The sequence below is a fragment of the Pan troglodytes genome, chromosome 12 (assembly GCF_028858775.2).
Source record: "Pan troglodytes isolate AG18354 chromosome 12, NHGRI_mPanTro3-v2.0_pri, whole genome shotgun sequence".
NCBI classification, from domain to species: Eukaryota; Metazoa; Chordata; class Mammalia; order Primates; family Hominidae; genus Pan; species Pan troglodytes.
The window spans coordinates 74,771,787-74,798,560 of record NC_072410.2 but is presented as its reverse complement, the minus strand read 5'-3'; the positions used below and the strand labels follow the sequence as shown (position 1 = coordinate 74,798,560).

The window sequence follows — 26,774 nt, the reverse complement described above, 5'->3', positions numbered from 1 at the left end:
TGTATATCATCAGAGTATACAATTAACATTATATTCTGTCGTTATGATCTCCACATTTTAGTCTTTTTTTTTGAGACAGAGTCTCACTCTATCACCCAGGCTGGAGTGCAGTGGCATGCATAATCTCTCACTGCAACCATCTACCTCCCAGGTTCAAGTGATTCTCGTGCCTCAGCCTCCCAAGTAGCTGGGACTACAGGTGTGCACCACCATGCCCAGCTAATTTTTATATTTTTGGTAGAGACAGGGTTTCACCATGATGGCCAGGCTGGTCTTGAACTCCTGGCCTCAAGTGATCTGCCTATTTTGGCCTCCCAAAGTGCTGGGATTACAGATGTGAGTCACCACGCCCAGCCCACATTTTAGTCTTTATGTCTATATATAAATTCACTGCTTACACACCAATCATTTCCCCATGTCTATCAGCTGAAGTTTATACTCTAGTATTTTCCTCAAGAAGGGCTCACATAAACAATATTCTCTGAGTACTATTTGTTCCTTAAGAACAATGTGACTGGATATAAAATCTTTAGCTCGCACTTTACTTTCTTATCTTATAAATGTTGTTCGACTGGGGTTGAATGTTGTGGAGAATTCTAAGGCCAGCCAGATTTCAATGTCTTATAAACAACTTGGAGTGGGGTAGTTAGGAAGGTTTCTGGCTATTGAAAGGAATCTTTAAGATCTTTCTGGTCAGTTTTCCCTGCCACAGATGCCCTTTCAATATGTAAGTTTCTTCAATTGTGTTTTTAACCACTTGTTCTATTGCCATGTTTTGGTTTTCTTCTATAGGGGTTTCAATTCTAAGTTTGTTGGATCTACTGTATTTTCTAAAACTTAAAAAAATAAAATCTTTATTTCCATTTTTTAAAATCCCTGTGTCTCTTATTATGTTTTCCTTGGGGCTAGTCTGCTTCTTGTGCTCCTTCTTATTTCATCTGTATTTCTGTACTATTTTTTGAGACAGGGTCTCCCCTCTGTTGCCCAGGCTCAAGTGCAGTGGGGCAATTTTGGCTTACTGCAATCTCTGCCTGCTTGGCTCAAGCCATCTTCCCACCTCAGACTCCCAAGTAGCTGGGACTACAGACGTAAGCCACCACACCCGGCTAATTTTGTACTTTTTTTAGAGACAGGTTTTGCCATGTTGTCTAGGCTGGTCTCAAACTCCTGAGCTCAAGCGATCTCCCTGTCTCAGCCTCCCAAAGTGCTGGGATTACAGGCGTGAGTTCCCATGCCCAGCCATTTGCTTTCTTCTACTTCTTTCCCAAGTTCCCTCAACTCACATTTTATGTCCTCCTGTTGCCCTGCCATCTCTTTTCTGAGTTCTTACCATTCCTGCTTTGTAATCTTCTCTTGTAGAACTATTTACAAGCTTTACTCAAGTCTAAAAAATAGATGGTGAAATGCTGGGTCACAATTTTCATCTGTTCTGTAGCAACACTTCACTAATGACTGTTCTTTGTGTTTGGGAAGTTTTGCTGCCATATCAGCTTCTTTTTTATTTTGCGTAACAGAATAAACTGAATTTTCCTGAAGCAGCTATTTACACAGATTCCTGGGAGTGGGAAGGGAAGGAAATAACAGGCTTCACAGTCCAAAGACTCTCTACTCCTTTGACGCTATAAATAATAAAGGGAGTGTGTGCTCTTCTGCTGCCCTGCGACCAGTGCCCTGTGCATTGCCTTCTCCTGTATCCCCTAATCTAACTCATCTCTTTCTTTCACTCAACCTCAGAGCCGCCACCAAAATGCAGATTTTTGTAAAAACCCTTATGGGGAAGACCATCACCCTCCAGATTGAACCCTTGGATACAACAGAAAATGTAAAGGCCAAGATCCAGGATAAGGAAGAAATTCGTCTGGATCGGCAAACACTGATGTTTGATGGCAAGCAACTGGAAGATGAACGTACTTTATCTAACTACAACATTCAAAAGGAGTCTACTCTTCATCTTGTGTTGAGACTTTGTGATGTTATCAAGGAAGAAGTCTTATACAACTCCCAAGAAGAATAAGCACGAGAGAAAGAAGGTTAAGTTGGCTGTCCTTAAATACCATAAGGTGTATGAGAATGGTAAAATTAGTTGCCTTAGTCGGGAGTGCCCTTCAGATGAAAGTGGTGCTGGAGTGTTTACAGCAAGCCACTTTGACAGATATTATTGTGGCAAATGTCTGGCTTATTGCTTCAACAAACCAGAAGACAAGTAATTGTGTATGAATTAATAAATTTTTTGGCTGGGCGCGGGAGCTCACGCCTGTAATCCCAGCACTTTGGGAGGCCGAGGTGGGTGGATCACCTGAGGTCAGGAGTTCAAGACCAGCCTGGCCAACATGGTGAAACCCCATCTCTACTAAAAATAAAAAAGTTAGCCGGGCTTGTGATGCACACCTATAATCCCAGCTACTTGGGAGGCTGAGGCAGCAGAATCACTTGAACCCGGGAGGCAGAGGTTTCAGTGAGCTGAGATTGTGCCATTGCACTCCAGCCTGGGTGACAGAGCAAGACTCCGTCTCAAGAAATAAATAAATAAAAATTATTTAAAAATACAGAGAAAAGCTGGTTCCTGTACATGTGGCTCTGTGTGCACATGTGTACAGCTCTACTTTCTCTTTTCTGAATATAATCAGGTACTTCGCCACCAACTCCCGTCATTACAAACAAGAGATTTACCTTTTGAACTTCAACATGAACCCCTTACTGCCAGTAAGTATATTTAAACTAATAGCTTCTGTCCCTTTCGGATGTTTTTGATAGCCCTCAAATAACATAATCTGGAGTTTACATATGTCTTTCAGTTCACTGAAAACAGAGGTTGATGCATTTTTCCTCTTTATGATTTCTAGAGAAGATGCAGATTTATGCATCTACATTCATTCTGAAAGTATGATTATTAATTGTGTGTATGTTTATCATTGCTGTCTTTGAAGAGACAGAGAATCTCAATGCTGAAACTCACAGCACCATCCTGATGGCTGTTCCTTACAGTGTAACTTCAGGTATTTTTGAAGTATTTTTTAAAAGCTTTTACATGGGAGATGATTACTGATGCATTATAATTTAGTAATTAAAACTTCATTCTGGCTGTTTAATCAGAAAAACACGGATTCTAATCCTAAGGTTGCCAATTACTAACTCTTGTGAATTAAATTCAGTAAACAGAAGTTTACTGTAAAACAGGTTCTTGTTATGCATAATATATTAATTATACATCATTTCTATTGTGCATCATAAGTCCATATAGTGATATCAGACATCTATTAATGAGGAAATACATTCTGGTAAGAATATAGCAACTTCATTACCAAACAGTATTATAAAGAAAGCATTCAGGACAGTGAATAAGATGAGCTTACTATGTAAAACATTATCAAATAAATATTAACTGGTAATTCTTCATTAAGCATAAATGGGCCTAACAACAACTGTAAATGATAGCAAACACCTGAGGCTGAGATATGGAAAAGCCATCAAGAAAACATAAGACACATAAAAGGAAGTGATCGAATACTGAAGTCAAGCAACCACTGAGTTCACAATTTTACTACAGTGTCAAAAAAAAGAAAACTGCAGTAGTACGGCATATGGCTCACTCAAGAACAATGTGTAAGCCAGGTGCGGTGGCTCACGCCTGTAATCCCAGCACTATGGGAGGCCGAGGTGAGTAAACCATTGAGGTCAGGAGTTCGAGACCAGTCTGGCCAACATGGCAAACCCTGGTCTCTACCAAGGGCGTGGTGGTGTATGCCTGTAATCCCAGCTACTCGGGAGGCTGAGGCACGAGAAACACTTGAACCCAGGAGGTGGAGGCTGCAGTGAGCCGAGCTCACACCACTGCACTCCAGCCTGGGCAACAGAGGGAGACTCAGTCTCAAAAAAAGAAAAAAAAAAGAACAATGTGTACATGAGTTTGTCTAAGGAAGAATTTTGTAAAAGAAAAACAGCCAAAGCATACAAGACTTGGAAAAGATTGTTCCACAGGTGGTAGAGTAAAGCCTTGAAGACAAGAGAGTGCCTAGTTCCTTTTCCCCCCACCAAAAAAATGCCAACATAAAGTGAACCAAGAGACGAAAGGAGTATGACAACAAAGTAAAATTCTGTCCTGATAATCTTCTATGGCCTTTGGCCCATTCTCTCTCACTAAGAATATCCTTTTTCCCCTCCTTTCCTCTATCTGTGGCATACTCATTCCTCAAGGTATAGTTTAAGTACCCCCACTATCTCTGAACAGTCCTTCCAAACCATTTCAACCCTAACACTAGTTGCCTCTTTACTCTCAAGTATCTCACGTATTCATTCATTCAATACTTAACCTCATGCATTAATGATGGGATTATAAATTATGCAACCTTCTTTTTGAAAACAAATTTGGCAACATTTACCAAACTTTAAAATGCAAATATCCCTCTGAATCATCAAAATGTATAATTAAACATGGGCATTTTAAAATATATTAATTATAATTCAATAAAGCTTAAAAACAGAAAAACTCTTTGACCCAATAACCCACTTTTAAAAAGTGAACCTTTCACCAGGCACGGTGCCTCACGCTGTAATCCCAGCACTTTGGGAGGCCGAGGCGGGCAGATCACAAGGTCAGGAGTTCAAGACCAGCCTGACCAACATGGTGAAACTCCCGTCTCTACTAAAAATGCAAAAATTAGCAGGGCATGGTGGCGTGTGCCTGTAATCCCAGCTACTCAGGAGGCTGAGGCAGGAGAATCGCTTGAACCCGGGAGGTGGAGGTTGCAGTGAGCTGAGATCGCGCCACTGCACTCCAGCATGGGAGACAGAGCGAGACTCTCAAAAAAAAAAAAAAAAGTGAATCTTTCTACTAAAATTGTGATATAAACATGTAAAGGTATTTGTATAGGGTTGTTTGCTGCAGTTCTTTAATAGCATAGAAGAATTTAAATGTTAACAGATAAATATTTAATACATTGTGGTACATTCATGTAAAAGACTACTCTGCAACTGTAAAAAAGAATGAGGTAATCCTCTATTTATACTGATACAGAAAAATGCCCAGGATATCTTTAAGCAAAACATGAAACTTAGGTTACAAAATAATACATACAGTATGGCTTGTTTTTAATGGAAAAAAGTGTTTATATACACATGCATTTAAAAAATTGAAAAAGCCTGTGCAACACAATGAGACCCGTCTCTACCAAAAAAAAATTAAAAATTAACTGAGCATAGTGGCACATGCCTGTGGTTCCAGCTAATCGAGAGGCAGAGGTTGAGGCTACAGTAAGCTGTGATCAAGCCATTACACTCTAGTCTGGGTAAAAGAGCGACAAGGCCAGACACCATGGCTCATGCCTGTAATCCCAGCACTTTTGGAGACTGAGGTGGGCAGATCATCTGAGATTGGGAGTTCAAGACCTGCCTGACCAACATGGAGAAACCCCATCTCTACTAAAAATACAAACTTAGATGGGCATGGTGGCGCATACCTGTAATCCCAGCTAGTCGGGAGGCTGAGGCAAGAGAATCACTTCAGCCCAGGAGGTGGAGGTTGCGGTGAGCTGAGATTGTGCCATCGCATTCCAGCCTGGGCAACAAGAGCGAAACTCCGTTTCAAAAAAAAAAGGTGGGGGGGAGGGGGGAGACAAGACCCTATCTCGAATTTTTTTTTTTTTTTCTTTTCAAAAGAACCAACACAAAAGAACAGTTAAGAGCTACCTCTGGGGAATGAAAGAACAGGGAAAACAAAATAACTGACTTTCCCCCTTAAATTCTATGTCCCGTGCCAGTGGCTTATACCTGTAATCCCAGCACTTTGTGAGGCTGAGGTGGGAGGATCGCTTAAGGTGAAGAGTTCAAGACCAACCTAGGAGACAAAACAAGACCCTGTCTCTACAAAACACTTTGTGGGGCCAGGCATGGTGGCTCATGCTTGTAATCCCAGTACTCTGTGAGGCTGAGGTGGGCGAACTGCTGGAGCCCAGGAGTTCAAGGCCATTCTGGGCAACATGGTGAAATCTCGTCTTTACAAAAAATACAAAAATTAGCCGGGCATGGTGGCACACGCCTGTAGTCCCAGCTACTTGGGGGACTGAGGCAGGAGGATCACTTGAGCCTGAGAGGCAGAGGCTGCAATGAGCCGAGATTGTGCTATTGCATTCCAGCCTGAATGACTGAGACTCTGTCTCAAAAAAACCCATTAGCGGGCTTGGAGGGACACACCTGTAGTCCTAGCTACTGGCGCAGAGGTGAGGCAGAATGATCTCTTGAGCCTAGCAGTTCGAGGCTGCAGAGAGTAGTGACTGTGCCACTGTGTTCCTGCTGGGTGAGAGAGTGAAACCTTGTCTGAAAAAAAAAAAATCCCTAAAAAATGAAAGATATATATATGTATGTATTCTTTAATTCACTTAAGGATTTCTAGGGTGCCAGGCACTCATGATCTACACCGCTCACTTGGCACTTACACATTTCTTCTGAGAGAGTATTCCATGCTCCCATCTACCCCTTGTAACCATAAACAGATCAGTAGGTCCAACAACCCACTAAAATGAAAAATGACTAGAATGATGATACAATTTTGGAAACAGAACAGGTAACATTATCATTACTGACTGGGAATCTGGAGACTTGGGCTCTAAATCCAAACATCACTCTGAACAAACCTCAAGAATTGGGACAGTGGTTCCTTCTATTTCAAACATTCTATAATACCATTCCTGACTAATTTACCATCTCCAAGATAATTTTAAAGTATCTAAACTAAGCTGACACCAAAAAAGAAAGGATATAATCTTCTTTAGTGGCCCATTTTAGAATTTACCAGATGTTCTTTATGTCAGTCTAATAATTTAAATTCATTTTCTTTAGCTATCTTTTGAGTATATAATAGGAAAAAAATAGCTGAGCAACCTTTTTCTTTTAAAAATTACTTTCAACCACTCTGAAAGGTTAACTTACTTTTAGGCTTGTTCTTCTTTGGAATAACACTTAAAATTTCCTGTTAGACAGTTTTTCAGCCATTGCAATGTTTTACAAATCTTATTGCTATGATACAGTATCATGTGTTTATACACACCCAAGCACCCAAACCACACACACTTCAGAACCTCAACTGTAGCCCCTATCTGCTATATTTGGTTCTAGCTAGACAGTTCAAAGAGTCTGCTCATTTTTTTTTCTTTCCACACAGATTAAAACACATCTGCTTTTTAAAAAACAGGTTATTCAAAGTAATTTGATTTGTTCTTGGTTGAGTACTTAATCTCACCCAGTTTTTAATCATCTATGAACATATTTAATATGCTCAATAATGTAAATTAAGTAATTATATGAACACACCTTGGACTAGAGAAGATGAAGGAAAACAAACATTCATTCACTAAGTGTCTATGTGCAAATGGCTAGCAGTACTTTTTTTTATAAGTTAGCAGTATTTTTTATAAGTTACAGTTTCCATAACATAACTTTCAAAAATCTCCCCCAACTGACATAACACCAATATGACTGCTTCATGAAAAAACAAAAGCTTTGTTTAAATCCGGTTATGTTGCTTTTCTTCCTTCTTCAGCTACTAAAAGTCACTGTTTCAGAGAAATACATTAAATAAATCTGTGATTGGCTCTTCATAGAACCATGTAGACTATTCCCTAGAATCTATACTTACTGATTTTTCCTTAAACACATCAGTAGCTTCCAATTAAAAAACAAAAAGCAACAAAATTTAGTTGATCTCTTTAATGAAGGTTTTTTAGTGTGCTTTCTCAGGAAAACATTTGTTTTCTCTTGGTTTAGGTTTATAAGAAGCCTGTAAGATGGTCCGACAACTAATCAACTGAGTGTGAGATGAGTCAATTAAAAATCTAAGAAGTAAATTTATGTTTCAAAGTCCTACATTTTTAAAAAAATGGTTATTACTTATTCCCAAACACATTCTTCTTAGAAATCCTCTTAGAAAGTGAGAGGGTTTTTTTTTTTTTTAACCAATAATGATGAAATTATTTCCCTTAGCAATCTGTTTCAACACCTAATAAATTGACAGTGACTAATTTCTTCACAGGTAAACTCAAGTTTTACGAAAAGAAAATATTCCCCACATAAAATTATTAAACAGACATGAGTCCATACCACTAGGGTACCTTCAGAAAAAATAGCCACCTGTTGTGATCAACATTAAATTCCTCTTTTCTAATTATCCAGTTCATTTGCATACTAAATTTTTCATCTTCCATCATTCAACAGGCTTGTGAGCAAAACATTTGTACGTATTTACTACCATAATCAAATTATCTGACGCAAAAAGAATTTTATGCTACAGTCGCAAACTTATCCTGGAAAGAAAGAATCACTGGTTCAGAGTCCCACATATCAAATTCCTGGGCTCAAGCAATCCTCCTGCCTCAGTCTCCTGAGTAGCTAGGACTACAGGTACATGCCACCAGGCCTGGCTAATTTTTATTATTTATTTATGTATTTATTTATTTATTTCAGAGACAGGGTCTCAGTATGTTGGTAGGCTGGTCTTGAACTCTTGGTCTTAAAGGATCCTCTCACCTCATCCTTCCAAAATGCTAGGACTGCAGGCATGAGCCATGGTGAGTGGACTAATTTTAATTCTGAACTGACTTCCTGATTATCAGTCATCCTCATTTACTAGAATATAGTCAATTATCATCCTAAAGTTGCTGTGAATAAAAATATAGATGTCTATAAATTAATAAGCACTTAAAGCACACTTCCAACATTAAAACTATGTAACATTTAAGCTTTTATTCAAATTTAAAATGCCCTACATGGGGACTGTATCATCAATCAAGTAGTATGAGTTCACGACACAATCAGAATTATAAAATTATTGGCAGGGCACGGTGGCTCACACCTGTAATCCCAGCACTCAGGAGGCCGAGGTGGGTGGACCACCTGAGGTCAGGAGTTTGAGACCATTCTGGCCAACATGACGAAACCCCATCTCTACTAAAAATACAAAAAGTCAGCTGGACATGGTGGCAAGCGCCTATAACCCCAACTACTTGGGAGGCTGAGGCAGAAGACTTCTTGAACTCGGGAGGCAGAGGTTGCAGTGAGCCAAGACTGCGCCACTGTGCTCCAGTCTGGGCGACAGAGCGAGACCCTGTCTAAAAAAAAGAAAAAAAAAATTATTATTATTGAGACACAGTCTTGCTCTATTGCTCACGCTGGAATGCAGTGGTGCAATCATAGCTCACCGCAGCCTTGACCTCTAGAGCTTAAGTGATCCTCCCATCTCAGCCTCCTGAGCAGCTGGGACCACAGGCATGTGCCACCATACCGGGATTTTTTTTTTTTTTAATTTTTTTTTGTAGAGATGGAGTCTCCCTATGTTGCTCAGACTAGTATCAAACTCCCGGGCTCAAGCGATCCTCCTGCCTCTGCCTCCCAACATGCTGGGATTACAGGCATGAGCCACTGCCAAAACTATTACTTTTTACTTTATTCTCATACATGAATACTACCTTCTTAACAAATGTTTAAGTGTACAATACAGTACTGTTGACTATAGGTACAATACTGTATGGCGGAACTTATTCATCCTGCTTAACTGAAACTTCATGCCTGCTGACTAGTAACTCCACATTTCCCCCTCCCCTCCCTTTCACCCCTGACAACCACGATTCCACTCTTTGATTCTATAAATTTGACTATTTCAGATAACTTCATTTAAGTGAAATCATGCAGTATTTGTCTGTGATTGGCTTATTTCATTTAGCATAATGTCCTCAAACTACATCAACGTTGCACATTGCAGAATTCCTTAAGACTGAATAACATTCCATTGCATGTATACACCACATTTTCTTTATTTCTTCATCTGTCAATGGACATGTTGTGGGCTGTTTCCACATCTTGGCTATTGTGAATAGTGCTATTATAAACATGGGAGTGCTAGTATTTCTTCAAGTTCCTGATTTCATTTCTTTTGAATAAATACTTGGAAGAAGAATTGCTGGATCATATGATAGTTCTATTTTTAATTTTTTGAGGACCTCCACACTGTTTTCCATAATAGTTATACCATTTTGCATTTCTACCAACAGTGTATAAGGGGTTCAATTTCTACGTATCTTCACCAACACTTGTCTTCTGTGTTTTTTTTAACAGTCATCCTAATAGGGATGAAAAGATATCTCATTATGGTTTTTATTTGCATTTCCCTGATGATTAATGATGTTGAGTCTTTTTCCATATACCCACTTGCCATCTGTATGTCTTCTCTGGAGAATGTCTATTGAAGTCTTTAGCTCATTTTTAAATAGCTTATTAGTTTTTCTGCCACTAAGTTGTAGAAGTTCCTTAAATATTTTGGAGATTAACTCCTTATCAGATATATGGTTTGCAAATATTTTCTCCCATTTCATAGGATGTCCTTTCACTTTGTTGACTGTTTCCTTTGCTGTGTAGAAGCTTTGTAGTTTGATGTCTCACTTGTCTATTTTTACTTTTGTTGCCTGTCCTTTAGGTGTTGTATCCATGAAATCACTGCCAAAGACAATGTCATGAAGCCTCCCTCCCTGTAGATTCCATATACAGTATTTGAAAAGCAAAGATATGTAAAAGAATAACAAAAATCAACTCGCCACCACCATCTCAAGATATTAGTTAACATTTCACCAAAAATTTTTAGATATTTCACCCGAAAGGGTATATTTTCTGTTTCATTGCATGTGTTATTAACACATGTCACTGATTGGTATGTAACACTTTCCTAGCCCCCTAAAACCAGGGACTTAACTTTACATACTGTGATCAACCTCCCTACATCCGGATCTTCCAGCTCAGTTTTTCAACTCTAGATATTTCAGCTACAAGGTTCTCACATGATGCAGAAATAGAGTACAGGTTTCCTCTGACATGCTGCAATGCAGAATCAGAAAGATTCATAAAGGCATCCTGGGAGTTACAACTACTGCTTGCTATGTGGGATTAAACATGCTTATGAGGAAACAAAATGTTGTTTTATCTCTGCAATTGAGGTGCTTAGATTCTAGCAACATATAATTTAATTTAAACCTGTCCTCCTACCTTCAATTTCTAGATACATGGCCAAAACAATGAATGTAACAGCCAAAACAATGAATATAATGAAAAAAGCTAATACCACAAAAACAAGATTAATAACCCCAACTCTGCGGTTAATTTTCTTATCTAGGCGTTTTTTTTTTTTAAGTCATTTACATCAAAATGCTATAACATAATCGCTAGGCTGCAACAACTTTTGAAATGTGGTCCAAAGGTAATTCAATAAATAATTACCAGCCTGGTTCACATGATGAAACCCTGTCTCTACTAAAAATACAAAAAAATGAGCCAGGCATGGTGGCACGTGCCTGTAATCCCAGCTAATCCGGAGGCTGAGGCACGAGAACTGCTTGAACCCAGGAGTAGAGGTTGCAGTGAGTCAACATTGCACCACTGCACTCCAGCCTAGATGACACAATGATACTCTGTCTCAAAAAAAAATAAATTAAATAAATAAATAAACGGCAGAACATATACCAGACCGTGGGGGTCAAAACAAGCCTTTATCTTATTAACATTTCACAGAAAACTCTTTTAACATACTCTGCTGGTCTTGCAAACAGTCTAAGGCTAAGGCTACGTGAAACTTCAGTGTTTTATAAATATATATAAATCACATGTGTATGTGCATATATATATACACACACATACTGGAGATATAAGGATAGACAGATCTGTGTATCTCTATCCCTAGAAATATGTATGTATCTTATTCAGGCAGAAAAACATGGGGTGGCTCAGGAGATAAATTATTAATCTATTCAATACAAAAGTTGATTTCTACTTGTTAGAAGAAAAATTAAAAACCAGAAGACAATGAAAATAAAACCAACAAGCTTACTTGCAATTCAGACTAATTTCGAATTTTATTTAAACTCAGTTTCTTAACTTTAAGTTCCACAAGGGCAAGAACTACGTTTGCATGGTGATAACCTAACAAATTCAAACCTTGCTGATTTATACTGGCAACCCAAATGATACAGAATTTTAGAGCATCTCAGAAGTCATCTTATTCAAAAATCCTCTAATTTAAAGATAAGATTAAGAAACCACTCTGGAAAAAGGGAAGACATAAATGTCACCCTGAAGCAGCTCAGGCTCCTTATCCCCAAATTTAGGGATAATGTTCAGTAAATGGCAACATTTACTGAATGTGGCTATGTGTCGAAAAAAGAAAATGGAAAGCAAGGGCAGTCTCCTCCACACTGCTTTTTGCGGATAAGAAAGATCAACTGGTAGCATTAACACTGGACTGCTTAAGTGCTGAAAGAGCAAATGTGAAATAATGAAATGTTCCTCCTTTGCTATCTAAGGCTACCATATCATCAATTTCAATCAAGTAGTTCCTGATGAACAGAGCCCTGTCATTCTCAGGGGATACTTGTATCATGAGGAATACAAGTTTATGTGCCACTAGCACTTTAGTACAAGCTTTCACTTGAAGAACTTATCAAGGATGCTGGGCAGAGGCACTTTTTCACCTTCCTCCTATACACCAGGAACGGAAAGGTCCAGTCAAGGACCAGAAAAACATCTCTAAAAGCAAAATATGCCCCCATTTTTCTGTGAAAGTTTCACAATTTTAAAATAAGCTTATTGTAAGACAATAAAGGGTAGTCAAGAATACGCAGAAAACTAGAAATGAAATAACTGTCCAAATAATAGCAAAATATTTTCATAAGAGTTAAAGAGATAAACTTTAAAGGAGTAAGAAACAGGTTCCAAACTTAAGTGGAGAAACAAAATTACTTATCACCACTTCAGCAGCAAAAGGAAGCAAGTTTTTGGAATGAAGGCCCAGAATCACATATTAAAGTCCACAGTATTTTTTTTTAATTCTTAAATACAAAAAAGGTGTCTTCCACTCCTCAAAGCAACCCAACCTACAATCTTTGAGGGGACATCAAAGTGATATTAAGTTAGTGAATAAACTTTCTGACTAGTGGGAAAAAAGTTCCTTAGATTTTTAGACAGTATACTTGCAAAAACTTAAAATTAAAAGAACTATTAAATGTTTATGTGTCCAAAGTTTAAATCAATCAAATCTGTGGATAAAAAATTTTAGCACAAAAACAATGTTTACGATAACCCAACATATTTTAATAACAACTGTGGCTATCTGCAAAAAAATGAAAATGGGAAAGAACACGGCAGTCTCCTCCTCTGTTTTTTGTGGAAAAGGTTAACACTGTAAGCCTCAAGACTGAACTGTTAAAGGATACCAAGAGACTCAAGAAAAACACCAATATTTAAAATAAAATAATTTCCAATTATTTTAGTAACATAATTATGAGATGCCATATTCACACACCTTAAAGCTGTTTTAGTTTCCATTTCTTGCACAGTAAATGGAAATTTTGTCTTTGAGAAAATATCAGCAATGATATATGCTGAGGTATAAAACTCACACGGAATGTGGCAAATGTGTAAGAATGCTCACATATGCAAAGAAAAAAATGCAGAAAAATAAAAAGGAATGCTCACAGTAGCACTACTCCTGACATCCAAACACAAAAACAATCCTATGTCCATCAACTGTAGAATGGATAAACTGTAGTATATTCATACAATGTAATACTAAACAGCAACAAGAATGAACAATGAAAAAACTAATGCTACAAGCAGCAATATGGATGAAGCTCACAACAAATATTAAGGGAGAATTCTGTCAGACACATAGGAGTACATACTGGGGGGTTACATTTACATAAAGTTAAGGAACAGGTACAAGTAATCCAAGCAATCAGAAACATGGGGTTGGGAACAGTGACTAGGAAGGCCCTTCAAGGGGGACACTTCTGGGATACTAGTAGTCTTTATTCCTTGCTGTAGGTATTTTTGGTTACACAGATGTGTTTACTTCATGAAAAGTAATCAAGCTGTACACGGCTGATTTGTGCACTTACATATTTCAATTACAAGATTAACAGAAATTATTTCCACAATTTAAATAACTATATAGTTTTTGTTGTTGTTGTTTTTTGAGACAGAATTTCACTCTTTCACCCAGGCTGGAGTGCAGTGGCACGATCTGGGCTCACTGCAACCTCTGCCTTCTGGTTTCAGGCGATTCTCCTGCCTCAGCCTCCCGAGTAGCTGGGATTACTGGCATCTGCCACCATACCCAGCTAGCCAATTTCTGTATTTTTAGTAGAGACAGGGTTTCACCATGTTGGCCAGGCTGGTCTCGAACTCCTGACTTCGTGATCCACTCACCTCAGCCTCCCAAAGTGCTGGGATTGCAGGCATGAGCCACCATGCCCGGCCATAACTATATAGTTTTAAATGTATATAGCCCATTTATATTTTAAAAACTATAGACTGTTTCTAATTCAAACAACTATTGCTAATGCAAATGATTCATACATACTTTTACTTCTCTCCCTCACAATCCTCACCCCAAAATTAGTCTTTTGAGTATTTTCTAAAAAGTGAAACTTTAAGAGAAAAATTTAAAAGTCAGGAAAAGATCAGGAAAAGAAATAAACACGTAATGTTAAGTGATTCTTGCAGGAATCCTCTACTCTCCCCCTCCCCCAATACTTTGCCTCTGAAGAATCACTCCTACCCGAAAGGTCTTTCTCCAAATTGTTTCTTTTCTTTTCTTTCTTTTTTTTTTGAGACAAGGTCTTAAAACTCTGTCACCCAGGCTGGAGTGCAGTGGCTCGATCACAGTTCACTCTAGCCTTGACCTCCCTGGCTCAGATGATCCTCTCACCTCAACCTCCTGAGTAGCTGGGACTACAGGCATGGGCCACCACCCCCCCCCCCAGCTAACTTTGTATTTTCTGTAGAGACGGGGTTTCGCCATGTTGCCTAGGCAGGTCTCAAACTCCTGGGCTCAAGCGATCCACCCCACCCAGCCTCCCAAAAAGTGCTAGGATTACAGGCGTGAGCCACTATGCCCCGCCCAATTGTTTAATTTCGCTTCCCTCTTTTACTTGGCCTAAAATACCAAAATTTGACAAGTTATCATAATCAGTCTCTTAAAAATGCAAATGTCTTTCAGAGAATTAATGAAGACATCAGTCATTCATATGTAAGTGTGAAGTAGTTTAGTGGCTACTTTTATGTATTGCTGACCTTATATGAAAAAAAGTGAGTGAGTCTATAATTTCCTTTACCATAAGAACACTTTGCTAAAAATACTAGCTTTCAAAGTATAGTGCCTTACTCCAACTTGTATTTCTTTCAACAAATCTTCTTTGATCTTTCTTCTTTACTATGACAGAAGTCTGGAAAGACTCCTACTTTTCATTTGTTTAATTTTATTCACTTCTAATTCCCTTTAAAGCTTGTTTTCTTTTTTCAAAAAGTTATGACCAATTATGTGGGAAGAAACAATAACTAGTAACATACATACCAACGTTGTCCATCTCAATATGTAACAAGGGAATAAAAAATAGTTACATGCTCTTCCTCTTCCCCATCCCCTTTCCTCCTAAGTGTTAGAATCTCATAAAGCCACATGTTCTTATATACATTATGTTAATATACTATGAATGGAAGATAGAAAAATCAATGCTTGGATATAAAAAAGAATTATTGTATCTAAACCCAAGTAGAGTTGGCAAATCAGCAAAGGCTAAACTGATTCAAGTCAGTTGGTTACACTACAGTAACACAGACACCAATATCAAAGGTTAAACCCACATAGTGGCCAGTTAATTTCACACTAAAGAAAAACTTCTGGTTGGGTGAGGTGGCTCACGCCTGTAATCCCAGCATTTCGGGAGGCTTAGGCGGGCAGATCACTTTACATCATGAGTTTGAGACCGGCTTGGCCAACGTGGGGAAACCCCGTCTCTACTAAAAATACAAAAATCAGCCAGGCATGGTGGTGTGTACCTATAATCCCAGCTACTCAGGAGGCTGAGGCAGGAGAATCACTTGAACTCAGGAGGCAGAGGTTGCAGTGAGCCAAGATCACACCATTGCACTCCAGCCTGGGTGACAGAGTGAGACTGTGTCTTAAACCAAAAAAAAAAAAAAAAAAAGAAGGAAAAGAAAAAAGAAAAATTTCCAACAAAGATTTTGCCACAATTCAACTCAACCATCTGGAAAAGGAGTGTTGTTCACTAGGAAAAAGAGTAAAAATGAGATTATCACTATTATCAGAAAAATAACTAAAAGTACATATTTTTACTCCATTTCTAGCCTTCAAATAATCTCTAAGTATGAGAAAATATAAAAGCTCTCTTCACACAAAAAAAAGGATGAATGACACCTCTTCTCTCATGAGATGTGAAAATATTCCTTAATGTTTTTTAAGGTTTAGTCACCACATGGAAGAAAACAATTTTCTCCCCTTTTTGAACATAGCCCCATGATCTTCATTTGTTAAAAAGAGCAAAACATTTAACAACGGGGTTTTTAGAAACTGGGAGAGCAAGCAATTAACATATTGAACTCACACTTGCTTTAACTTGCTATCTTATTCGGGGTGTTTAAAAAACGTTTTAAATGCAATTAATGCATTCATTTTCAAAGGAAAATAAACATTTTTGATATTTGCCTTCAACTGAAATAAATCATGTAAAGGAAGTTAGTTGGTTTCATTTCTCTATTTTCTAAGGATTAAGTTTAAGCACATTTTTTATGCTAACCAAACATATATAAAAACTCCAAGCTACACATATAAGAAACACACCAAACCATGGTGAGAAAAGAATATTTAGTCCACAAACCAGTCAAAATTACCACTGAAATCTAAAACTAATTTAACGCACATTTTTCTCCTTCTGAAATAGTCCAGCCTACAACCATGAGCTAAAATCAGTTAATACCCTTTATTCATAACTTATGAGTAATTCAGGGGAAATCTACCCTTCTTTGTATAATGAGTGCTTAATGATCTCATCAACACACTGGAAAAACATGCTGGTCAATCAGTACAGTCTCATCTTGAGACAAATCTACATGAGAGGTAAAATTATAATCAGAAGATTACTTGAAAAATGTGCAACCAGATAAGTCAACAATCAATAGCATCAGACTAGTGCAGCCATCTCCAATAGGACAGATGGAATAGGACAGGGGACAGATCTGCTTCAAGGGGCAGGTTATTGCATCCCCTGAAAGTTATACAAACATTCTGCCAAATGTATTTTGCTATCTTCCCTTGTTTATAGAAAGATTAGGTGATATAAATCAATTTTGAAATTTTTTTGCTACTTACTATGCATCTTCATTGTTGTATAGCTGAGCCTCTATTTCTTCATTTATTAAAAAAAAAAAAAAAGTAATAAAATCTCTTACAGAATTGGTATAAGGGGGCCAGGCACGGTGGCTCATGCCTGTAATCCCAGCACTTTGGGAGGCCGAGGCGGGCGGATCATGAGGTCAGGAGATCGAGACCATCCTGGCTAACATGGTGAAACCCGGTCTCTACTAAAAATACAAAAAATTAGCCGGGCGTGGTGGTGGGCACCTGTAGTCCCAGCTACTCGGGAGGCTGAGGCAGGAGAATGGTGTGAACCCTGGAGGCGGAGCTTGCGGTGAGCCGAGATCGCGCCACTGTACTCCAGCCTGGGCGACAGAGCAAGACTCCGTCTCAAAAAAAAAAAAAAAAAAGAATTGGTATAAGCTTCAACAAATCAGTTTCTCTTAGGTTGTAACAAGTCATACAGATTGAATTTTATCTCTTGGGTTTAATTTTATATACAGCTGATACAATCCCTTACTTTTTATATTTAAAAGACCTATCATTTATTAAATATCTATCATGTGCTAGGTACTTTACTATCTCTCATCCTTACAAATGTTCTATAAGGCAGGTGTGATTCCCACTTGAAAGATTACAAAGTAAGGCTCAGAGAGGTAACATTGCTCACCAAATGTTAAATAACTAATCAGATGTGTAGTCAGGATTAGAACCCAGATCTAGCTAGCTTTAACTCTGAGCTCTTTACATCATACTGTCTCATTCCTTATAGTGTATCTTCATAATTTTATTTTCACAGGGTAGCAACTGCGATTTGGGGACTACTTTGCCAACAAAGTCACATACTATAATTCTGTGGAAGATAAGAATGTATTTCAAAGGTCTGATAAATCAGTGAATTGGAAGGTCTAAAACAGAGTAATACTTCAAAGATAAGTGGGACAAGACAGAAACAAAATAAGAGTAAATTTAATATCAGGGATAAATAGGGGGACAATAAAAGACCTCATGTTGAAATAGCTCATTACTGTAAACTGGTTATTTTCAAAGTTAAAACAAACGGTGGGGGGCGGGGGGACTTGAGAAAATACTCAAACTAGGGGTTCTCACTAACAGATCAGGAACTACTTGTGGTTCCTGCCTTACCTAGTAGGTCTCCAAGCTGGTTGGCCTTCTCTTGGGTTTGTCAGAATTTCCAGTAAAGGGAGAAAAGCAGGATAAGAAGAGCTCTTAGGCCTTATCAGCAGAGCTCTTAGGCCTCATCAGCAGAACTTTAACACTAATAGCAACACTACTCTGTTTCTATCCCTCAAGAAAGTTCCAAGCTTTGAGAAAATAGGCTCTTTTTACAGCTCCCATACTTCCTGCCTCCAAAAGGTTGAGTGGCACTGTCTCCTCTCATGGGATACATTTGGAAGGGTTAGCCACCAGATGACAGAGTAGTACCCCACAGTACTTACTTCCTAAAACAGGAAAAATCATGTTTCTTGTGCAGAACTCCTCTATTAAGACTGCACAGGATCCATGAAGGTAAAATATCACATGCTAGAACAATGCCACAGAAAGTATAACTAGCATTCCTGACTAGAACAGCAAGGAGTGTCTCCTGGCTGCTGCATATTATAAATATATAGCTCATTCCTCATCAGTACAGTGTCGAGAAAAAAGTATATACATATATACACACATATATACACACATACATACGTGTATATATATACGTGTATATATATACACATATATACCTGTGTATATATACGTATATATACACACATATACGTATATACACACACGTATATACACACACATATGTGTGTATATACACACACGTGCATACACACGTATATACACACACATGTGCATACACACGTATATACACACACACATGTGCATACACACGTATATACACACACACATGTGCATACACACGTATATACACACACACGTGTATACACACGTATATACACACACACGTGTATACACACGTATATACACACACACATGTGTATACACACGTATATACACACACACATGTGTATACACACGTATATACACACACATGTGTATACACACGTATATACACACACATGTGTATACACACGTATATACACACACATGTGTATACACACGTATATATACGTATATATACACACATATGTATGTATATACGTATATATACACACATATATATGTATATATATACACGTATATATGGAATTGCAGGGTTTTTAAAAATTGAAATCATTCAGTACGTATAATATTACATAAAATATTCCCGGTGGGGAGATACATATATTTATGTATATATATACACACACGTGTGTACATATATGTACATATATATGTATATATGTGTGTCATAGATAAGATTTTTATCCCACAAATATGGGATTAGAGAGACTAGGTTTTTATTCTACAAGATTAGTTCAGAGTAGAAATGAATAGCAAAATCTATTAATGCATTCATTAAATTTCTTGAACTATAAATATCACAATTAGATTTTCAGCACTTCAAAACAGTCCTGTGACTTTTCCAATAACTAGAAAAAAATTACATCTATTTTCAAAAACTCCCATGTCAAGATTATTTCCAGAACCCAAATTCATCTTTTATTAAAAGGTAATAAATGAGAAACTAATAACAGTTATTAGATTCCAGGTAGAAGAATTTAGTAGCTGGAGGCAGGTGTACGAAGGGGACTTTTGAATTTTAAACTGTGGAAATATTACCTATTCAAAGTAATTAATTTTATTTTATTTATTATTTATTTTTTGAGATGGAGTCTCATTCTGTCACCCAGGCTGGAGTGCAGTGGTGCAATCTCAGTTCAAAGTAATTAATTTTAACAACTAAAATCTACTGATGAGAACACACAGCACTTCTGTAGACTTGTAAGCGTTCCTCATACTTTGTAATATCTAAAAAAATTACAAAATACATTCCTGCAGTAAAGACAATAAATTCATCAGAACGGGCTGCAAAAGCTAACTCCTTCTAGAATTTTAAAACAAAACAAATATCAAAAATCCAATCCCACACTACTGTTTCATTAAATCATGGACTATATTACCGAATTGTCACTGCGTAAAACACAATTTTTTTTTTGAGACAGAGTCTTGCACTGTGTCACCTGGGCTGGAGTGCAATGGTGTGATCTCAGCTCACTGCAACCTCAGCCTCCCGGGTTCAAGCAATTCTCCTGCCTCAGCCTCCAGAGTAGCTGGGATTACAGGCGTGAGCCGCCATGCCTGGCTCATTTTTGTATTTCTAGTTAAGACGAGGTTTCACTACGTTGGCCAGGCTGGTCTTGAACTCCTGACCTCGTGGTCCACCTGCCTCGACCTCCCAAAGTGCTGGGATTACAGGCGTGAGCCATTGCTCTGGGCCTGTAAAATACAATTCTACTAGCACATGAAATCCCAATCTCAGGAATTTAAGAAATTAAAAAAGCTAATGATTAGGCTAGTATTTAGTCTTAGGATAGCTGATCATTTCAGCTAACGAGTGAACACAATAGTCCATGAAATACCCAGACCAATATTTCCTTACGTGGGGTGTAAGAAATGCTCCCCCATGGAAAGCTTTGAAAAATCCTCAAAGATTTTAATCTATAGGGTCTAGTTTCTTTCTTCTTCAAACACTGGCCATTACAGATAAGACAAAGCGTATATACACACACATACATAATGTATGTACAAACATGTATATACACAAATATACCCACATACACACACACATACACATACACACGTGTGTATGTAAATATATTTAACAGTGGTGTCAAGGAAGTTTTTATACCAATTAACCTCTGGGCAATGAAGCAGCTAAAGACCATTCTGACAGACTTTTTGCCTGAAAACATATTATACTGTAACTATTTTATTACCACTAAAGAACCTGAAATGCATCTTTATATAAAACAAATGATTTTATATACAGTCTGAACTAGTTTGTCTCAAAACAGCCAGTCTCACTTTGATTCCGTATCTGGAAAGTTGTCTGATCCACTATTAAGTAACTCTATCCAAGATCCTAATGCAAATGTTACATATCCATTAAGAGTTAGTAAAAGGTTAAAAAAAAAAAAAAAAAAACCACACATACATTCTTAGCTTTAGTTCTTTAATTATCCTGTAATAATTAAACCCAGCATATTTCTAAACTAGCAACAACAAAATCCCTTTCTTTCCAAACTAGAAAGTGACACTTTGCGTGCTCCATAAAACTTTCGAAATAGAGTATTCTTAGCTAACTTCTGATCATTATATGAATCGGACATTTAAAAAAATGTAATTAAAATGTCAATTTTTCAAAGAATAACATATTTTTCCATATGGCTGGCAACATCTTTATTATTTTAGTTAACGAATTCATCTTAATGTTTTATTCATTTTAAGGCCATTTATGTGCCCTCTTTAAGACTCACACTATTTTCCCTAAAGTTCTTTTCCCCTCTGTGCCAACACAGAATCTCCAAAACAGTTTGTACTAGCTGCAGAGAAGCAACAATTCTACAGTAAATTTCATTTACCATTTGGTTGGGTACATACTGAAATTTGGATTCATGAATATTGACAGTTTATGGACCTCAATGAGAAGAAAATTGACACTGGCATGTGACTGCCGACAACCAAGTCACCTTACTTCACATAGAAATGAAAATAGACCTCAGTAGCTAATAATTTTGAACAAATGAATAAAAGTGTCCAAGACAAAATTACATCAACTAAGTTCGAAATTACACACAAATCTTGAAATGAAAATTCAGAGTAAACATTTTAAAATACACAAGGAGACTAAATTGTTTGACACGTTTTGATCCAATGCTAATATTATTAACCAATTACCACATCTTGAAAAAGCTTACTGTAGCAATAGAACCCTTCATATTAAATGCTAGAATTTCAATCGAGTGTCATTGTTTTCTCAAACATATTTGTCAGCTGTACTACATACAGTGCCAATTCTGGAAGAAGAACATTATTTGAACGGAACATCAGAAGAACACTGATAGACATATGTGAAAGGAAATAATGAGACTACAGATTTTTAAAATTTACCCCCAAAATGGTAAATGTATCAAAGAAATAAAACACTTTTACCAATTATGTTGCACAAGATCTCCAACTGCCTTGAAACATCACATTCTTTCAAGCAACATATAGCAAACTGCTTTCTCTAAGACTACCTTTAACAGTGACTGGTGAAAGCCTTTTAAACTATTTTCCGATTAACATCTCCCTCCTTCATTTGTTAAATATTGTGATCAAGTACAACAATGAAACCGTTTTTAAGGAAATAATGTATAATTTAAAAAACATTTAATCTCAATCCCTTTAACCAATGGAGGTGTGACAACAAACGCATGTAAAATTAACCTTAATCCGCCAACTAAAACACGCAAAATGTCTCCTAACAATTCTCCTCCTCCTTAAAACAACAACCGTACACATAAATACGGTTCTGACCTCCACCACTACTGCGAACAGCTAATTAATAAAGAGAATGGTTATGTTTGGAGACCAAGGTGCAACACCCCCCCTCATAAACCTCCCAAAATAACCACATCATCCAAGTAGAACTGAACATTATTTTTGCTAAAGCAGGATTTCAACCTCGGGGAGCCTCAGCCCTTAGACAATGGTGGTTACCAGACAGTGCTACACAGTTGGGTCCAAATGACACATTTCACTAGGCCTTGGACACAACACACACACGCGCGCGCGCGCGCACACACACACACACACACAAAATATCCCAAGGGGCCAGTTCTAAGCAAGGGGCGTTCAAACCCCACTAGGAGACGGAGAGTAGCACCGCGGCATGGGGGGTCGCTAGGGGAGGACAGGCGAGGGGGTGTCGATAGAGCGGAAGGGTAACTGCACTGCACACGAGGGAGGGGGCTGGAAATGGCCGATGGATTCTATATTTATTTATTTAAAGGTCTTGATTTAATGGGTCCTTCCCAGGGGTTCTGTAACTAAAGACAAATTGCGCAGCAAACACTGTGGGGTTGGGAGAGGAGTCGCTGCTCCCCCTACCCCGTGACCAGGGACGGGGGGGCGGGGGAAACAAGTTGCCCTGCCAACACCACAGACCACCCCGATTCCCCTCTCCCGCTCCTCCCCAGGAAGGGGTAGGCTAACACAGAAAAAAGGGGGAAAACAAGTTCCCCAGCCAACCCCACGACACGATCGCTCCCAGTCGCTCCCCCCACCTACCACTAGAAAGAGGCAGACTAAACCATGGAAGGCGGCAGAAAAGGGAGAAATCACGCCGCTGGCCTTCCCCCCGGCCACCAACAGACTCCCGCGGGGTCTGTGAGCGAGCGGAGAAGCCAAAGGGATGGGTGGGGGTGGAGGGTGCTGAGCCCCCGAAACCAAACAAAGCGCGGCCTGAGCGAGAGCCCAGGCGAGAAGGGAAGCCGCGGCTTTTCCTGCCGGCCGGGCCCGGCCCGGGCTGACACTGCGGCACCGGGGGACCCGCCTCCGCTCAGCTTGGGTCTCCCACCCCCAGGGCGCGCAGGCCGCCCCCGCCCGCCCGCCCGCCCCGGCCTCCCTTCCCGCGGTGCCCGGGAAGGCGGGCGGCTGGGAGGTAGCGCGGCCTTACCCCGCTCACCGACGTTGTTCCGCTCCTGAGGCAGCGGCGGAGGCGGCGGTGGCGGCGGCGGAGGCTGCTGCTGCTGCTGCGGCGGCGGCGGAGGCTGCTGCTGGGGCGGCTGCTGCTGGGGCGGCTGCGGCGGCGGCTGCTGCGGGGGCTGCTGCTGCTGTTGCTGCACCGGGCGCGGCCGCGACACTCGCCTGGGTCTCCGGTTGGCGGCTCGGACGGAGTTCATTTGCCGGGCTGAGGTGGCGGCGTTGGCGGAGGGACACACACACGCACACGCACAGCGAGCTTCGGGGCAGGAGAAAGGGGTGGGGAGAGTGGGAGAGGGGAGAGGAAGGAGAGGGGGCGAGGGGAAGGGGAGACGCTGAGGGCGGAGGGGGCGAGCGGGACCCCGAGTCCGGAGAAAGGCCCGGGTAGACAGACGGAGACCGAGCGAGGCCGGCCGGGCGGGCCTGACGCACGGGGAAGGCCGAGGCCGCCGGGCGGGGCGGCCGCGAGGGACGAAGGCAGAAAGACGGGCAGAGCGAGAGAAAGAAAGAAAGGGCGTCCGCCGCTTGGGGATCCCGAGGCGAAGCGCGGCGGCGGCGGCGGCGGTGGCTGAAGAGACAGATCCCGGTCCCGCCGACTCGCGAGCGGCGTCTCCGGCAGCGCGGGGAGTGGGCGGGCGGGTGAGGAAGGGAGAAAAAGAGAGGGAGAGAAGGGAGGGAGGGAGCAGGGGGCGCCCGGCTCTTTTTTTTCCCTCTTCCTCCCCCCCACACCCCCTGAAAGAGATTTCTGTGAGGAATTTTTCTCTCTTTCTTCGGCCTCTTCTCTCTCCTCCCCCCCTTCTCTCCTCGGCGAAGGGGAAATGAGTGTGAAGGGAGGAGATAGGGGGAAAAAGAGGCGTCGTCGTTCCTCCTCCTTAAAGGAACCTTTCCTCCTCCTCCTCGTCAGCCCTGTCGCCGCTGCTTCTGCTGCTGCTCCGTGGCAGGAGGAGCCATTGACACCGCCGGAGCCTCCACTCGCCCAGTCGGTCCCTCCCCGCCGCGGGGCTGGCCGGGGGCGCGGGGGAGGGCCGCGGGGCGGCGGGGGGAGGGGTGGATGGGCGGGGAAAGGAGGGGCGGGGATTCCGTCCAGGCGGCCAATCTAAGGCGCCCATACAACCTTCCGGCCAATGGGGCCTCCGCTCTTATCGCGAAGTCCCTTCAACGCCCTGTTTCCTCTCTCGGGTTTCCTCCCTCCCCCGCCTAGGAGGGGGAAAGAGGAAAGGGGGAGTGTGGCGGGGCGGGTGATAATGGGGAGGTATCAGGGCAAATAATAGAGCAGGGGTTGGGCGAAGAGAGCGCCAGTGCGTAGCGACGATTCTGGGAGAGGAGGTGCTCGGAGGAAAGGGCGGGGGTTGCTGATGTAATGGGGAGAAGTGATTAATCCTTCGGTTCGCCGTTTCAGCTTCCCCCCTACCCCAACCTTCACCCGATTTTTTTGAACTGAAAAAAAAGTGGAACGAGGGAGCCAATCTTTGGTAACTCGGGTTTTCTGTGGTAGGTGGGTTCAAAATCTGAGCTGTAGGGAGCGCTAGAGATTTCGTGCCCTTTAGCCAAGCTGAGGGTATTTGCAAACCCTGAAGATTTCCTTCTCCGAGCTTTGGGCTTGGTAAGCGAAGTTTGGAGTCGGTGCCTAATCGTATATCATCTAAACCTTGAAAAGACTTTGACCTTTGGCCAATTTGATTTGTTCTTTGAAGAAGTGTATACAATGTGTGGGAAAATAATATGTGAGAGGAGAGAAGTAAATGTGTTGATGTTGTGATTGTTTATGTGATTTAATTTTTAATTTTTTTTTTTAGGTCCCACAAACTGCAAGGAAAAGAAAAACCCTCAAGAGGAATTACCTTTATACCTGATGCCCCCAACATAATCTCTCTCCAAGGGAAACTTGTTTTTATTGCCTTGCGGCTGTTACGATGACTGAAAATGTATTCTGGATTCTCCCCCTTCTCTCTTTTGTTTTGCATTTTTTGGATGTGGTAAAACTGGCAGTTTATCTGATTATCTGGTTTTCAGAACTTTGGACGATGTCTCTGAGTGTCATCAGTTGCTGTCTAGGTTTGACATAGATAATTAAGCAACTACAAAGCGTGATAAAGCTTTTGAGAGGGAGGAAAGTGTATTTTGGAAGGAGGGAGAGACGCAAAGAGGCGAGCCTGTGTGTTGAGTCCCAGACTTGGTGTGTGACTACAGGCAAAGTACTTCACCTTTCTAGATGTCAGCCCCGCCCCCCTCACCTCCCAAGTTTAAATAAGAACTTATTTTAGACTACATGATCCTGTTTTCAATTTTTAAGAGTTCTGTGATTTTGAGATGATCTCTCTTTAGTCCAGAAAAATGGAGGAATGTAGGTCTATGTTTGTTTCTCAAAAAAATATTTGAGGAGGACAGCTGTTACAAAACAGCTGGAGAACTCCAAATTTTTATGGTGGTTAGCTAGGTGCAAATGGGTACAATTTTAGGTTTGTTCAAATAAACATAGGGGAAAAGTAAAAGTACAGGAAAATTACATTATACATATAAGTGTGTCCATTTCTGATTTTTCTAAAAATTTACTTTTTGATTTGACAAGTACTTTTTGGCTCCTTCCGTGTATGCATTAATATGTATATAAGGTGTTATGGGAAGTACTAATAAAAGGAAAATATTGGGCATAAAGAGTTTGTATTTTGGTGTGGCAGAGTGGAAGTTTTACTTACATTAATTCAGATGTAAAGAAAATGTAGCTTGTTTATTTTCTGTAATTTTAACTTCAAGTCCCCACATCATCTCAATTTTTTAAAAAACATAACTGCTTTCACCTTTTATTTCCCCAACTCTCCTTCTAATATATTAATGGGAGGGGCGGGGTTTAGGGTTGTTATATGTGGTATAAGGGGTATCTTTTACATACCCTAGATTTCCAAGTTTATTGCAACAATTCTCTGACATATGGCAGTAAAATGCCTTGTTTTAGCAA

The 26,774-nt window shown here is 40.2% G+C and overlaps 1 protein-coding gene, 1 long non-coding RNA gene and 1 pseudogene across 10 annotated transcripts in view; 2 read left to right on the top strand and 1 right to left on the bottom strand.

The window, feature by feature from the left end:
- FBXO11 (F-box protein 11) overlaps positions 1-24,020 on the bottom strand; it is a 98,486-nt gene extending 74,466 nt beyond the window's left edge. For 5 of the 9 annotated variants that reach the window (XR_010149531.1, XM_009442431.5, XM_003309002.7 and 2 more), the window contains exon 1: positions 23,793-24,020. Coding sequence is in view for 8 of the 9 variants with exons in the window: in XM_009442431.5 (XP_009440706.4) it covers positions 23,793-24,018 (226 nt within the window). In the remaining variant the exon portion in view is untranslated. Of the gene's footprint in view, positions 1-17,197; positions 17,410-23,792 lie in introns of those variants that run through there. The other 4 variants (XM_016948502.4, XM_054677838.2, XM_063789876.1 and 1 more) reach the window with 2 other exon arrangements.
- On the top strand, positions 1,656-2,286 carry LOC470370 (ubiquitin-ribosomal protein eS31 fusion protein-like; annotated as a pseudogene).
- Positions 24,021-25,021: 1,001 nt separating the features above from the next.
- LOC104004969 (uncharacterized) lies at positions 25,022-26,473 on the top strand. The gene is made up of 2 exons (XR_001715766.4): positions 25,022-25,421; positions 25,615-26,473. It is a non-coding gene; the product is annotated as an uncharacterized LOC104004969 (long non-coding RNA).
- Positions 26,474-26,774: the final 301 nt, after the last annotated feature.